At 37.5% G+C, this 16,688-nt stretch overlaps 2 protein-coding genes across 2 annotated transcripts; one reads left to right on the top strand and one right to left on the bottom strand.

Annotated features, from left to right (window-relative positions):
- Positions 1-1,089: 1,089 nt before the first annotated feature.
- Positions 1,090-8,527, top strand: LOC137737119 (protein transport protein SEC23 E-like). Its single transcript, XM_068476503.1, has 12 exons — positions 1,090-2,199; positions 2,305-2,478; positions 2,726-2,887; positions 3,967-4,109; positions 4,767-4,842; positions 4,973-5,145; positions 5,269-5,350; positions 5,885-5,962; positions 6,484-6,645; positions 6,761-7,024; positions 7,100-7,204; positions 7,707-8,527. The coding sequence occupies exons 1-12, from the start codon at positions 1,444-1,446 to the stop codon at positions 7,851-7,853; spliced, it is 2,322 nt and encodes a 773-aa protein (XP_068332604.1). The 5' UTR covers positions 1,090-1,443; the 3' UTR covers positions 7,854-8,527.
- Positions 8,528-9,893: 1,366 nt separating this feature from the next.
- On the bottom strand, positions 9,894-12,457 carry LOC137737040 (small ribosomal subunit protein eS8-like). Its single transcript, XM_068476390.1, has 5 exons — positions 12,319-12,457; positions 12,165-12,237; positions 10,868-11,201; positions 10,207-10,376; positions 9,894-10,113 (listed from the first exon to the last, which is right to left on the bottom strand). Exons 1-5 carry the CDS (start codon positions 12,320-12,322, stop codon positions 10,029-10,031), a joined length of 666 nt encoding a protein of 221 aa, XP_068332491.1. The 5' UTR covers positions 12,323-12,457; the 3' UTR covers positions 9,894-10,028.
- Between the last annotated feature and the right edge of the window lie 4,231 nt (positions 12,458-16,688).

Here is a 16,688-nt window from a genome sequence, read left to right as displayed (position 1 = left end):
TGGATCTAAGTTAGGTGCACAGTCCTGTCGTACAGACCACTATAGGTGGTTCCGACTCGTAGGTGACCCGTGATTATTCGTACAGTCTTCACGTGATCGTAGCACTTGAACGTATTTATTTACACCCAGTCCTATCTTATAGACTACTTTAGGTGGTTCCGACTCGTGTGCAAGTATATTTGTTGAGATGTGGATTTGAGCCGTATAGGTCACGTTAGGTGACTCCGGCTAGATGGATGAGCTCTAGATTCAGCCGTACAGGTCACATTAGGTGACTCCGGCTGACATATCATTTGCATTGATTTATATCACATGGCTTACATATATTTTTTTATGCTGAGATATTTGACATGACATATTGGTGAATTTTGCTATTCTGAGCATGGTTGTGGTATAGATAGATATATATATATATATATATATATATATTCTATTTTCTAGAAAATTATACAAGTTTTACAGCGAGGGGTTAGAACTTTTGAGAAATGAAATGATTTTGAAAAGCTTTGTTTTTGCCCACTCACACTTTCTGTTTTGCACCCCTCCAGGTTCTAGTTAAGAGTGCTTTTTGGTGGCTTGCGAGGAATCCACGGCAACTCCGACAGATTATCACCATTGTATGGTCATCTTTTGGTGTTGTATAATTAGCATTTGTCCTGCTGGACTGCACTTAGGCTACTTATGCTCTAGTTGTGTATTTCACACTTAATCTCGCGCTAGCATGTTATCTTAGCTAGTACTGCTGGTGGTTGGTTTTTATTTATTCGCATTTTTATTATTAATTTTGTTTTCGCACTGTACACATAACTACGTCATCCTCACGTGACGGCCAGCACGCTTTAATTTCAATGGGGTATGTCATGAACTCATAAAAAGAAATCTTACAACTTTTTTTTTTAACAGAATATTGGTGTTAATGATTAATAAAAAGTGAAATTGATGGAATCGAACCTATACAAGATGCGTAAACGTGCATAACCATAATTAATTTTTACCACAGAGATAAATCGCCATTGGTTGTTCCAATCAATTTTATTATAGAATGAAAAATTAAAAAATGGTGTTCATAATAAAAAAGGGTAGGCACTCTCCTACACAAATAGAATTTTGTAACTTTCCAGATTCAGATCATCCCCTTTTTTCTCTCCTTTGAACACCATAACACGTAAAACCAAACCTCCAATTTCTCGACGTCTCAGAGAGACTCCCTCTTTCCCTCTCTCTTTCTCCTCTTTCTCTCTCTGACCCTGCGAATTGCGGTGGCCCCTTTTCTCTCTCCTTTCTCGAGGGGTCGTCGCCTCCTCTCTCCCCAGAAAAGAAAAAAAATTAAAAATTTGCAAGAACAAACCCTCCCCCGCTTCCCCCATCCTTCAAACAAAAAAAGGGCTCGAATTTCAATCCGATCAAACCCCAATTCGCATTCAGGAGCTGAGAATTTGAAAGATGTCGGAGATGGCGAACACAGACCCGGAAGGGATCGACGGAGTTCGGATGACCTGGAACGTCTGGCCACGCACCAAGGTGGAGGCCAGCAAGTGCGTGATCCCACTGGCCGCCTGCATCTCCCCGATCCGGTCCCACCCCGACATCCCCACGCTCCCCTACGCGCCGCTCCGCTGCAAGACCTGCTCTGCCGTGCTGAACCCCTTTGCGCGCGTGGACTTCACCGCCAAGATCTGGATCTGCCCCTTCTGCTACCAGCGCAATCACTTCCCGCCTCACTACGCCGCGATCTCTGAGACCAATCTCCCTGGTGAACTCTACCCTCAGTACACCACCCTCCAATACGCACTGCCGACCGATTCCGCCGCCCCTCAATCTCTGCCGTCCCCGGTTTTTGTCTTCGTGCTCGACACGTGTATGATCGAGGAGGAGATGGAATATGTCAAATCGGCGCTCAAAAGGGCACTTGGTTTGCTGCCCGATAATGCGCTTGTTGGGTTCGTTTCGTATGGAACCCAAGTTCAGGTCCATGAATTGGGGTTCTCTGATTTGTCGAAAGTGTATGTCTTTCGGGGTAGTAAGGAGATTTCAAAGGATCAGGTTTTGGAGCAATTGGGTCTCAGCGTTCTTGGTCGGAGACCTGGTCCAATTGGTGTCGGAGGGTACCAGCCGAAGGGGGTGCAAATGGGAATTCCCAATGCTGGTGTAAACCGCTTTTTGTTGCCTGCTTCAGATTGCGAATACACACTGAACACGGTGGGATTTTGAGTGTGATTGATTGGTTTCTGTATTTTTGTGGTTGATTTTAATAAATGGTGTATTTGGGTTCTGCTAATTGGGTCTGAATTTGTGAATTTTCAGCTGTTGGATGAATTGCAAACGGACCAGTGGCCTGTGCCACAAGGAAGTCGTGCTTCCAGGTGCACAGGAGTGGCGTTGAGTGTTGCTGCAGGGTTACTTGGAGCTTGTCTGCCTGGGACTGGGGCTCGCATTGTAGCTTTGGTTGGCGGTCCATGCACTGAGGGGCCTGGCGCGGTAAAGCTTTAGAGTTCTGTTGTGCTTGTGACTTGATGTTCTGGAATGCATGAATATGTGTATCTAAATTTTTATTTTTGTCTTATGGCCGTAGTTACTTTAGAAATCTACAATAAATCAGTGTAAGTAGGCATAATGAAGGATATGGGTCCATTGGTGCATATTATCACTTAATTTGATAAATGGAAGTAATATGATTTATTCAAATTCTAGATGAGAAAGATGTTGATTTATGAAAGTTATGCAGATTGTATCGAAAGATATGTCAGACCCAGTACGTTCCCACAAAGATCTGGATAAGGATGCGGCACCGTACTTTAAGAAAGCAATCAAGTTTTATGAAAATCTTGCAAAACAGCTGGTTAGCCAAGGCCATGTCTTAGACCTGTTTGCATCTGCACTCGATCAGGTCTGTCTTTGTTTCAACAGTTATTCCTGCAGTTCTGGCTTTATTTATGTTTTCCCTGTGTAAACTGGATCATCAATTCAGTTATTAGGGCTTATGTTCCTGTTTGTGCATGGTTGACCTGTATTAGCATCCAGACTGTTAACATAGCATTGTTGGTTTGGTTTGGATGTATTTTCATTGCTGTTGTTTCATGGATTGCTCACGTTTCTCAGTCCGTCTTTCACTTCCTTGAAGCAGTAGATGAACCATTTGTGATTTGTTGTTAGAATCAAATGAGCAGTGTATACATCTTTGGACAATTTAACAATGCAACTTCACAATCATGTGATCTTCTCCAATGCAGTTAAGACTCATGGAACAGAAACTTTTTTGGTTAGAATATTGCTTGTTAGACTCACATTTCTTAATTTATTGGGTTGTATTTCTTTTATCACACAGGTAAGGTTTATTTGAAAATTTGAAACAGTTTGAAGTTTGAAATATAAAATAGTTGAATGCCAGACCATGGCTTCTTCCTTGAAGCTGTATGAAATCGCTAACTAAAGCACCATTGGTACTGTATATAGGAAGTCCATGAATCGAAACCTAAACAAGAACAAAAGGGTCACAGATGTATGCCTTTAGTTTGGCATCTAATATGCCAATGAGCTGTTAAAGCTGCAAAGCATCAGATGTATTCATGAAATGGTCAAAATTTCAAACAACTTTAAGATTGAGCAGTTAATTGTGATCTTACGAATTCATGTTTATATCTCTGATCCTATTGTGTAGTGATTTTATAGGTTTGATCATGTAATATGAGCTCTTTGTGTGTAATTCAGCAAATTTGTCTTAGCACACACCCACACACACACTATAACAGTCATTGTCGTTCATTTTAACAATTTCTAGAAAAAAATGTCATTCTAATGCTGCTTAGAAATTTTTGTCAATTTATTTAATGTATGTTAAATAAATTGACAAAAAAAATTCTAGAAAAATGTCATTCGTTTTAACAATTTCTAGAAAAATGTCATTCTGTTTATGCACCTGGATTCTATTTTAATTATGCATTGACTTGAGACAATACTTTTGTATAGGTTGGGGTTGCAGAAATGAAAGTTGCAATTGAAAGAACTGGTGGGCTTGTTGTTCTAGCAGAAAGTTTTGGTCATTCTGTATTCAAAGACTCTTTCAAGCGTGTTTTTGAAGAAGGGGAACAATCGCTTGGCCTATGTTTCAAGTAAGTGTAATAATCATTAAACATTTCGATGGTCTTTGTTCACATTTTGAGTTCATCATAATTAGTTTGGCAATCAACTTTAAAGTTGTATTGCTGACAATGTAGCTGAATTTGGCAACATCTAGTGAAACTCCAAATGTGATTCTTGTAAATTGTTATTTTTGTGATACACGTTGAGCATGGTTATAAGAATGAAGCTGTGGCTTGGGAATCCCATTCCTTGATTTTTTTGACTTTTAAGCTTGTAGAGTATGCGGTCAAATGCTAGCAATGGTACTAGCTGGCTCTTGTCAGTTGCTTTTTCCATACGCATGATTGTTCTTGTTTTTTCCTTTTTCATTTTGGGTGGGTGGAAGAATTGAAGAATAGAATGAGAAGGGGACCCATATGGTAGAGCGTGGCTGTTAGCATTCTAGTAACTGAAGGTAGTGAGTGGCTGCTTGGTATATGTACCAGTGGACTATTTATCATTACATGGGATTCCTTACACAGTCGTATCCCTTAGGTTAGGTATTTGTCCTATCCAATGCCTTTTTCATGTGCATGGACACAGTAAAAATCCCTTACCTTTTTTCACTGCTCTTTATGCTTTGACTTGTATCATTAACGAATTTGTGTTCAAACTCTAATTATATGTTACTGACATTATTGTTTCAGTGGTACACTTGAGATCAACTGTTCGAAGGACATAAAAATTCAGGGGGTCATTGGACCCTGCACATCTTTGGAGAAGGTTGAACAATTTAATGATTTAGAACTTGTATTTATTTGCATTTATGGCAATAATGTTTAGAACCATTTAAATTTATTCGAAGTAGACATGTGTTTGTGGAGTTTGATGTTAAATTTTCCAAGCCTGGCAGAAAGGACCTGCTGTTGCTGATACTGCTATAGGGGAGGGAAATACAACAGCTTGGAAAATGTGTGGCCTTGACAGGAGTACTTGCTTGACAGTTTTCTTTGATCTCTCGTCTAGTGATCAGTCAAATACACCGGGAACTGTAAATCCACAATTGTATTTGCAGTTTCTTACAAGGTATGCTTGAACATTGTATCATGACCTTCAAAGATGAAACATCTTATGGCGCCCTTTGGTTAAATTTCTCTTGTTATTTCTATGTGAAGACTGAATTTTGGGTGGTTTCTTTCTTAATTGCAGCTTTCAAAACCCTGAAGGTCAAATGATGCTTCGAGTAACCACAATTACTAGACGATGGATAGATAGTTCCGTTAGCCCAGAGGTATTTCAGTTTGTTTGGTGAAGCCTGGTTATTTTAAATTCAAGTTTATCCTGGACGTTACAAACACCCTTGTTTATGTTGCACGATTGTGCTGTGACACATTCACACACACATACACACACATGTGCTTCCTTTTATTTAGATAACCAAGCAAGGTAAAACTGTGCTGCTTTCTCTTTTGCTTTTTACTGTTTTCTTGTAAATCCTTCTATTAAGTTCAAGTAAGAGTTGGATACTAGAGAGAATATAAGTGTTTGTAAAAGGGTATGCATTTTGAATAAACAGTACTTTTGATTTTGTTCTTAGTTTTGCCAAGTTTGTTGTATATCAACAATTTCTAGAGTTGTTGCGTTGTCATTTTTCTCTTTGCTTGTGAAAGCTGCTATCAAATACTTGGCTATGTAATAGGATCCTGAACCTTGTGCCGAACGATATGTTTTCTTGTTATATATTTTCCTATGCTGGTAACTTATTATTAGTTACCGAACTTGATTGAAGGGATATCACTGACGCAGAAGGATCTTGAATTTACAGGAATTGGTTCAAGGATTTGACCAAGAGACTGCTGCTGTAGTGATGGCAAGAAAAACTTCCTTGAAAATGGAGTCAGAGGTACTTTACAGCCATTCTCAACTGCTGTTATCTTGTATATCCCTATTGCATACCTTTTCCAATTTGTTATGTTCATATCTCACAACTTATGATAAGAATACACTGTTAGTATCCTAAAGTGAAATCATGTTGGGATAAGTTTTTTGCACTCACCGTATTTATGTATATGAAGTTACTTGTACTGCGATATTTCAAACTTTCAATCTGTGCATCTTAAATTTGATCGATTGCAAATTCGTAACATAATTTATAGGTCTTGCTTTCTTAGTACCCCAAGTTTTGATCTCAGGACTCTTAATATTTCGAACTTCCAGTCAGGGTTTCTTTAAATTGTTTGATAGCCAATTCTTCAACACAATTTATAGGTCGTCCTTTCTTATGAATGTTCTAAGCTATCTTATTGTAGATTACTTGTATTTTGTTGGTTCTTCACCAATGAATTTTCTCCTTGATTTATTTATTGTTCTTGTAACTTTGTAAGCATAGACTTCTGAAAAGATGTTTGATGTTGTTTCATATAGGAATCTTTTGATGCTACACGATGGTTGGATCGAGGACTTATTCGCCTCTGTTCGAAATTTGGTGACTATCGAAAAGATGATCCATCATCCTTTACTTTAAATCCCTGTTTCTCATTATTCCCTCAATTTATGTTTAACCTCCGACGCTCACAATTTGTGCAGGTAACCATGATTGCCCCTCTCCTTTTCATCTCTTTTGTTTTGATAATAACTTTGTAAACTATTGCTAATATATTATCTTTTCCCCACTTTGGTATCTGAAATGGGGTATTTGCAGGTTTTCAACAACAGCCCAGATGAAACTGCATATTTTCGCATGTTGTTAAATCGGGAAAATATCAGCAATGCTGCTGTCATGATACAACCATCATTAATATCTTATTCATTTAATTCGCTGCCTCAGCCAGCATTGTTGGATGTAGCATCCATTGCAGCTGACCGTATTCTCCTGTTGGATTCATATTTTAGTATAGTCATTTTCCATGGAATGACAATAGCACAGTGGCGTAACATGGGATACCAGAATCAGCCAGAACACCAGGTATGAATGCTTAATTTGTGATTCCCTGACTAGTGTTGTGCAAATGTTGATATTGTTTCAATTTTTCTTTTTTAGGCATTTGCACAACTACTGCAAGCTCCTCATGATGATACGCAATTGATTGTTCGGGACCGTTTCCCTGTCCCTAGATTGGTGGTGTGCGATCAGCATGGCTCCCAGGTTTCTAACTTGTTTAAAATCTTAGATTTTATTTGATTGCTTTCCCAGTTGTACGGTTGATAGTTTTCATCTAGGCTCGATTTTTAAGTATGTTAAAACTTATAAATTAAAAATGATTGTAAACCCGTTTGTTAGTGAGAATGCTAGTTTGGTCTTTACCTTGTTGTTGGCCATGAGTAAAATTAGCAATTATTAATGCGGATGAAGGCTCATGCCCCAGATTTGCATTTTGACAATTTCTAGGACTCTTGTCAATTGTGTTGTCTATAAAGTTGTTTCTTTATTATAATTTAAAACATGTTTTACAGTCTATTTAAGGTTACTTGTCTCAGAATATTTTACTGAAAAAGGTCAACTCATCGGAGAGAATAGTTACACGTAAAAGTAGTGCTTATTAATCTTAGCAAGTGACAGTTGTCAACTCTACTGCATTTGATGAAGTTGGATGAATTTTCTGCTGTGTTCTGAACGCCTACTTGTTTTCTACTGTCATGCTCTGCAGGCAAGATTCTTGTTAGCAAAGTTGAACCCGTCAGCAACATACAACAATGCCCATGAAATGGCTGCCGGTTCAGATGTAATCTTCACAGACGATGTGAGCCTTCAAGTTTTCTTTGAGCATCTTCAGAGGCTGGCTGTACAATCCTGAGAGAGCCAAATAGAAATTTGAATTCTGCAGCTACACTTGATTTTGGTGCGGGGAAACTTGGTTGGTTTAGATTTTCTACCCCCTCATGTCCTCCTGTTCCATTCAGTTGTTTTCCTTTCTTTCCAATGTATCTAAAGACGAGAGGCGAGACCCCCAAAATTCTTTTAATAAGGAAAAAAGCTTACAACATTCTTTGGGGGGGGTGCGGGAAAGGTATTTAGTACTGCCTTTTGATAGAATAAGGGACGTGAAAGGCGAAATGAGTTTGATATATTTGGAAAGAAAGGTATATGAGAGGAATGTGAGTGAAAGTGCGTTCCGTGCTTGGGTTGCGGAGCCAATTCGGGAGGATATGTTGTGAGATTTTTCTTTTTACATTTTGTGTCTCTACTCAACCAGGTCAGGAGGTACTTTCTTGTGTCTGAAGTTTTTAAGTTGTATACTCTGATGGGTTTATGAAGGTAGGCTGTATGTACTTTTTTTTTTTTTTTTTTTTTTTAATTATTATTTTTTTTTATTTTATATAAATATATTAGGGCCAGAAAAGAAAAAGTTTGGATTCATTTCAGGCTGAAGTTGAGGACATTATTGTTATTGGATACTTTCCGTTGTATTGACTTGACAATAGAAATGTTGTGGAAATTGTTGAGCGAAATTGGAAATTGTTGAGCTGATTACGCTTCCCTGATGTGATTTATATTTTTCTTGAGTTGGTCGTTTGTTTATATTCTTCCAGGGCGGTAGAAATGGGCTTCCATCAGCCTTGATTTGAAATATAGTTACTTCAAGGGCTCAGGTTAAGCTGCTTTTTTGGATCTTTTAACACCTCCAGGCTCCAACTCCGCCTCTCAACGGGTTACGTAGGGTGAGGCTCTGTACCACCTTTTAGCCTATTGTATAAGCACTTCACTGTGAGCTTTAAGGTCTGGCTTTGAAGTTTGAACATCAGGCCACCTGAACACAAGATTTGACCTTGCATTCTCCTTCGGCATCGAGACATAAACCTATTTTCCTTTTTTATTAACTAAGATGTTTGAGAAACTGGAAACAGGAAACTGGAATATTCATACCAGGCCCAAGCCCAAGGGGAACAAACGAAAGCCTACGACAGGCTAACAAGAAACACTGTTTAGTATTCCCACAAACGAAGAGTCGTCGCTCATCTCCGCACCATAATGCGACGCCACAAAATCCGCAACTTCATTAGCTGATGTTGGCAACCTAAGACCGATGCAACTAGGAAGGTCTTCCCAAGTTTACAAATGCGACTTAAAATGGGGCACGCTTCCCAGCTGCCATTATCAGTATTTCCATCCAATCCCAACTACACTATCTGAATTGCGTGATAGACTGGTCAGGATGATTGAGAATCTGTTGCATCAGCTGCGACAGCAGCGTGGAGCCAAAACTTGAACTTGATTTATGAGTATGCTTGCAATTTTGTCTGCTGTATCTTTCAGCTTGTGAGTTTGTGACTTCGACTGTGTGTGTTTATTTTCGGCACGCGGAAAGGGATCGAACCCTTGACCTTCCTTCAATTCTAATCCTTGTCCTCTAGTTTTGTTTTCGAATACTCTGCCCCCGCTGATGCTGGTTTCAAAATGAATTGCACCACCTACGACAAGATGATGGAGTTGAGAGCGTGGTTCAAAAATTCCGGAATTGAAATTATGGATTATAGTTCAAACCAGCAAGGATTGAAAACCGTACGGAAACTTTGTTAACATACATGCTACTTACATACAAAAGATAATACTTGATGTGTACATACTATTTTGAATGTCAACGAAATTCAATTAAGTTAGCAGACTATCGTTGACCGACAAGTTTTCAATGCTTTAAAAACCTAATTTTCTGCAATAGAATCAGATCAAAAAGCACTCAATTATCACAAGATTTAAAGAGTTGATAAAACTCCAGGTTGAAAAGCATCCAAATCCACCAAACTCAACATTCACCACCAGTTTACTTCGACTTGCACCATAAAAATATCAATTGAATGAAACGGTCAAAATCTTCGGAAGTCTGGAATACCGGATATGCCAAGCAAAAGTTGAAAATTTGCATTAGCACACAGGAAACCAACATATATGTCCCAGATGAATGAAAAAGATTACAGCTAAAACAGATCTCATAGAAAGCCAAAAAAAGAAAGAGCCTCGTCAACACACTGTTTTATGCAGCAGCGCCAGCACCCTTTCCCTTCTTCCTCTGGAGCTTCTTCACGTAAAACTCAAGTTCCTTACCTTCCAAGACGTACCTGACAAACAAGTTTGCAAAACAAAATAAGACGACGCAAACAAAAGATATACAACTGAAGATAGATAGTATCACATGTTATTATTAGACTCACCCATCACATCTGCCACATTGGCCTGGACGCGAAGATATGCAAGCGAGCAATCTCCCACCTCCAAACTGCTCTTCTATATGGGAATCTAGAGTGCGACCTTCCTGACGCTTCTCAAGCTTCCTGGTAACATGATTACTCTTCCTTGCTTCCTCGGTAGTTCCTTCTCCTTCCTGCTTGTACATATAACGATGGAACTAGTTAGTTTGGCAATGAAATAAATTATCATCCACTAACAAGTATAAAGTAAGGACTTTAAAAGACAGATGACAACATGAACGCCTATAAGAAACCAATATCCTTATTTCACAAACCATGCAGATCCACACATATGAGTTTGATGAGAAACAAAGGTAGTTTATGAAGTTACTAAAAAGACCTTGATGGGCCCTAACAATAAATACCTACATCATTCTTGTTTTACTACCAACAAATAGGACACTAAGATTTGAATCACTTCGTCTCTCAACACTAATCTCACTACATTCACAGTGCAATTCAAGAACTATGTGCAGTTACAAGTCATAGTGCAACCATTCAGAAGTGAATACTAATTTTACAACCCAAGTTGTTCAACAATAACAATGATGATACTTAGGTAAGTAGAGGGTCTAGAAATTATCCCCACTGTAGCAAATAAAAGTTTCGAATTCACAAAAATTACGTCTGGGGTATCCTTCTTAGCAGCACCAGACTTCTTCTTTCTGCCAATTTCAACTCCATAATGCTGAAGATACCACTGCTTAAATGGAGCGGCATCCACCTGGACAATGGCGCTTTTCACCAGAGTTTGTGTTCTAACAAGTTCATTGTTTGAGGCATTGTATACAACATCCAGGAGACGGGTTTTACGAGTAATGGCTTCGCTGCCCCACGAGAAGTTTCCAGTATCCAACCTGAGAGCTCTCCACTTCACATTGCCTCCTCGAACACGGATTCTCCTTACAGTCTTGTTGCTTGAGAGCTTTGTATTAGCAGGCTGACGTCCGAGCTCATACCTGTATATGACAAAGAATGAAAAACAATTAGAAATCCACAACACAACAATTGTCTAGCTTTGAAGCAAAGTCCACACTATTATTCTTCAGAAACCCTGAACATGATTAAAAACCCTTCAGCTTGACTCTTGATAAAATATTTGAGCAGATAAGAAAACGGAAATTTCACCATTCTTGGCAACGGCACATGCACAAAATTATTACATAGGTTGAGTTCTCATACAGTTCGTAGCTTGATTGTCCCATGGGATTCAAGATCTAAACGGTTCTATCTTATGCTTTTTCTTGCGGGGCAGCCAGAGGTAAACCTGGGACCGCTCATATCATTTCTTTCTAGTGATATCACTGCCTGAACTAAGCAACTAAATAAGGATGTACATTAAACAAATTAACAAATTCCTCAATTCATTACCGGCAGAAACAACAAACTGAAATTAAAATTCCTTTATGCACCAAAGTTGTAAAACCTATATAACATGAAACAGATAGAGCCATGTAGCAATAGTTTAAACATTAAAAAAGAAAAAAAAAAAAAAAAAAAAAGCATAAAAAACCCAAAAATTCAAAACAGATGAAACTCGGAATTTCAGCCTAAACAAGTCCGAAAAAATTGAGTGAAAGCTTTAGTTGCATTTGCTATCTACAAGTTAAGATACAAATCTCATTCTCTCAGACAAGCACTAATCATAATTACCATAGAGGAACCAGTGTTTAGCCTAACAATCCGATAAAAGCAGACACCAACCATCATAAAAAATCAAAGAACATAACGAAAAACTCAGAAATAATTTACGATTATTAACAGATCTGTAGCCTAACTGCAACAGAACAAATGAATAAAAAAAATATTACAAAGGGCAAATAACAAATAATAGAAAATGAAAGAAATTAGAAAAAAGCAATCAAAGAGTAAAGCAGAGAGAAAAGGAAGAGAAATGGGGTTGAAGGTGGAAGAGTAATTACTTTCTCTTCTTCCTCCATGCCTTCTTCTTGCCTCCAGTGGCACGGCGCTTGTGCATCGAGTCACGTGAGATACCTGCATATTATCACAAACACAAAACCATCAGCCATTGCAGCACACACAGAGAGGGGAGAGAGAGAGAGGTCTGACTGGTACCCATGGTTTCTGGACTGGGGGAGAGATGCGGCGAAATCTCCTCTTCCCTTCGGCTAAAATAAACCCTGAAACCCTCCTTTTAAAAGAGGATTGCTAAGAAAACCCTAGGGCAATTATATTAAGCAGAAGGACATTTTCGTCTTTTGAGTGGGTCATTTTTTTAGCCGGACTCCAATTTCGTGTGTGCGTGTAATTAAGTCTCGTCAGAATAATTAAAAACGTCTAACTTTGTTTTAATTTATAATTAAGTCTATAAACGTCTAACGTCTAACTCTGCCTATTTATAGACTTAATTATAAATTAAAACAAAGTTAGACATTTTTAATTATTTTGACGTGTGTGTGTGTATATATATATAAAGATAACAACACAATAATTAGGAATTGAAATAAACAAAGATGAAGTAAAAGATAAGTAAAGATTGCAATAGAAAATGATAAAATAGGTATAAAGTAAGGAAGCACGCTTATATTAATTTATTCATCTTCAATGTTACAAGATAACACCAAAGTTGAAAAGAGAGATATCACTCAAAGAAAAGCACTTAGTAGTATATTTTACAATGCGAAAGTCTTAAGCGTACAAACAACTGAGCTCGAAGGCTCTTAAAATAGAAAACTAAAAGCAAACTTAAACTCCAGGTGTCGAAGAGGTAGTGGAGCATCATAAAGCATCCTACCATAATGAGCGGCATCTTCATTTTATGCAATGGCACTGACTCAGCTTCACGAGGGATTGTTGAAAGATTCCTAAAAAAGTACATAACAACAAGCAGCTACAGGAATCAAAGGACAATTATTTTGAAAAGGGAATAATGGTCGGCGTCTAGATATCAGACATCATCTTATCTTCTCTTTATTCAGAGAAAAAGCATTTCATGCTTTATTTCTTTGAACGGATCGAAGGACAGATTCCATAGCAGTCATCCTTATTATCATTATCATAGTCTTCATCCATGTTATGCTGAGATGACGCGGCTTCAGATTTCATCTCCTCGTCATCTAGACGGTCAATCTTAAGGATTTTTAGAACTTTGTCCTTTAGATCTTTCTTTGAGCAAGATGGGTTGGACTTGATTAAAGACTTAAGCTTTTCAGTCTTTGATGATGATGATGATTCAGGGGTTGAATGGGAAGGTTCAACTGCACTCTGCCTATCAACCTAGATTATTTTGGCTTGAGATGATCCAAGTGGAACTTATCCCACTAGCGAATAAAAAGCTTTCTCTCAAGCTAGGGAGCAAAATCCCAAGAACCATCATTGTCGTCAACAAAACCATAATCCCATTTCAGGATCCAATTAAGATCATACATTATCATGAACTAAAGAAACAACTTTCTTTTTTCAGGATAATCAACATTTTCTTTACTAAAATTATCTAGAAAAGAATCAACAATGACTTGGGGTAGATAATCCATACTAGGATCCAAACAATAAACCATGTTCTAAACCAATTAGGAATCTTTTTCAGAGATCTCAAAAGAAACTAGATGATCCAAGTGTGGGAATAGCAAATGTTTTGGAAACATAAAACTACATCCCAAGCTTTCAGGTATCCCAATAATATACCTTGTTGGACTCATTATCAGGGCTGGAGTGTAAACGCAGATGATAGGGGCTATTTCCCCATTCTTCCAAAGAGATTACTTTCAATATCGTGATTTTTGAAAATGCTATCATGTTGTTGGTTTCACTTCTATATCGGTGAACAACATCGACTAATTCTGTTTCTATCAGAATTCTTTCGTACTAGTATCTTTGCTTGAGGAAATGACGAATATGATCTCGATGATATTTTTCACCAACTTGTCTTGAAGATAATAGTAAATCAGAATCCTCTAGGTTCATCAGATGAATCGACACGGTCCATTTGAAAGGATTGTCAGCTACATCCTTTTCCCTGCCTTTATTATAAGGGAGAGCAGATGAGATGGCATTTGGATTTTACTGGGAGGTCGAAAGAGATCCTCTTTGGATCAAGGTAGAGCCTTTTCCAGCTAGAGCTAGATTTTACTCCTTCTTCCTTTGATGTGCTTTGCAAAAATTCATGAGTCAAGAAGTTAGGCAAAGAGTTAAATTCATCCTTAATGTATTCTATATAAAAATCAAATGTTGACAATATCCCTTGCCACCTAGCCAAAATTTGTTTTGATGCTAAATTTTTAACATCTTTCAGCAATATATCTTTAGCAGCCTTACAATCTACCCTTATCAAGAATCGTTTATTAAGAAGGTCACTTTCAAATTTAGTAACTAAATGAACTATGGATAATAGCTCATTCTTAACATTTGAATAATTTTTCTGGGTTGGTTTTCAGACACCAGAAGTGAAGCAAACTAAAGACTCCTTGCCATCTTTTATTTTCTACTTTAAAACTTTTTTATAGCCTTCATCAGAAGCATTTGTTTCTACAATTTTGAATGCTTCCAAATTTGTCAGAGCTAAACACGGGAGTTCTTTGACTTTTCTTTTCTAGAGTCGCACCATTCGAGTTTGTTCCTTGGTTTAAGGAACAAGATTCTTCTTCAACCTGTTATAGAGTGGCTTTGTCACATCTTGGCACGTCTTGATTTTGGTCGGGGTGTGTTAGGCTTGCTATCCTTGGCGAGGTCCTTGTAAAACTCACCTACATAATTTAAACTGCATAAAAATCTTTGCAATTGTTTTTTATCCAGGATTTCATCCGGAAATTTATCAGCAAAATTGATAGCCCTATTAATAGGAAAAATTATTCCTTTAAGAATATTATGCCCTAAAAATCGAACCTTGGTTTGAAAGAGTTTCATCTTTCGTGCCGAGATGACCAAACCTGCACTCTTCACCACTTTCAAGAAAATACTTAAATGCTTAAAGTGATGTTCTAACAAATTAGAATAGACTAAAACATCATCAATATAGACAATAATAAAAGTGGAGTAAGGATTAAAGATGTCATTCATTATGTTTTGAAATTCAGAAGGAGCATTCTTTAATCCAAATGGCATCCGTTCCATTCATATTGTCTGAAATGAGACATTGAATGCAGTTTTATACCTCTCTTTTTAGCAATTTGAATATGCCAATATCCAAACTTCATATCGAATTTAGAAAATATTAAAGCTTGATTTAGCCTATCTAGCAGATTTTTGTTATTTGGAATAGGGTTTCTAATCCATCTAAGAGCTTTATTCAAAGGTTTGTAATTGATAATTAACCTTGGCGCTCCTCGCTCAAGTTCAGCGGCATTTTCTATATAGAATGCTGACCAACTCTAAGGAGAGTAGCACTTTCGGATTAACTTCTTTTCAAGAAGTTCGTTGATTTCTTTTTTGTAAATCTCCATCAGTTTGCTATTCATTTGAATGGGTCGAGCCTTAGTAGGAATTTTCTTTTCATCAAAATCAGGCTCATAGGGTAATTCGATAATATGTACCTTACGATCCCAAAAGGCGTTTGGAATTTCAACACAGACTTGTTTTTCAAATTCCTTTTGTATGGACTTAACCCTTTCTTTCACTATCTTTGTGTGAGTTGTTCTTCAGTCCTTTTAAAATGCATTTCTTCTTTCAGAGAACAAAGAAATTTTTCTTTGTTTTGAATATTCTTTTGTATGACATTTACATACTGCATTTGAGGTTCTCTGGAAAATGTGAACTTTACCTTTGTTCCTTCTACTTCAGTCTCAATATCTTCTTCTAAAACTTTAAATGGGTAAAGCATGTTGATAAAAGGAATACCTAAAATCACAGCATGGTTTGGTCCTTTAACCATAATAAAAGGGGTTTCGAAACAAACTTCTTCTTGAATCACCGCGGCATCCGACTCCTTATATTGGATTTTCATGGGTTGATTAGTTGCACTACACAGACCTTGAGAAGTTTTTGAGAAGTACTTAGTGGGTAACTCCTTCATTTACACAGTTTAGATCTGCTCCGGAGTCAATGAGTGTTTCAAAAGAAAACCTGAAAGTTTTGTTAATAGCAAAGGTAATTATAGAATACCATTTTTGAGAAATTACCTTATCGATGCTATTAACATACTTCAGGGTTGAGATACTGTTGTTTGGATCGGCAAGCTGTAATACTGGTTCATACTCTGGTGGTTTATTTTTCTTCTTTTTTGCAAAGTCATCCATCAGATGTTGAAACTTGCTTTTAGTTTTAGTTCAATTGCCTTTACTCCGAACCTTTTCTTCAGGCGAAAAATGATAGAGTTCAAGGACTTGAACTCTATGCTTTAATCCTTTTATTTCATCTTTTGTAGCATTGATTTCATGCTACATTTCAGATAACATGGGTTCCTTCATTTTTTTTTTCCAGCTATTATGTCAATGATTGTTTTCAAAATATAAGCTTCAATTGGTTGCTACTCACTTGGTTTAGAATTTTCT

This window comes from Pyrus communis, chromosome 6 (assembly GCF_963583255.1).
Source record: "Pyrus communis chromosome 6, drPyrComm1.1, whole genome shotgun sequence".
Lineage (NCBI taxonomy): Eukaryota > Viridiplantae > Streptophyta > Magnoliopsida > Rosales > Rosaceae > Pyrus > Pyrus communis.
Note: the sequence above shows the minus strand (reverse complement) of the source record. Positions and strands in the feature narration are given on the sequence as shown.

Bases quoted from the DNA above. Each gene is read 5' to 3' on its own strand.
- LOC137737119 (XM_068476503.1), top strand. From the start codon at position 1,444: ATGTCGGAGATGGCGAACACAGACCCGGAAGGGATCGACGGAGTTCGG. The intron at 5,351-5,884 runs GTATTTCAGTTT...TTGAATTTACAG, and splicing joins ATAGTTCCGTTAGCCCAGAG to GAATTGGTTCAAGGATTTGA. The intron at 7,205-7,706 runs GTTTCTAACTTG...CATGCTCTGCAG, and splicing joins GCGATCAGCATGGCTCCCAG to GCAAGATTCTTGTTAGCAAA.
- LOC137737040 (XM_068476390.1), bottom strand. The intron at 10,377-10,867 runs GTAATTTTTGTG...ATGTACAAGCAG, and splicing joins CTAAGAAGGATACCCCAGAC to GAAGGAGAAGGAACTACCGA. The intron at 10,114-10,206 runs GTGAGTCTAATA...CTTGTTTGTCAG, and splicing joins CAATGTGGCAGATGTGATGG to GTACGTCTTGGAAGGTAAGG.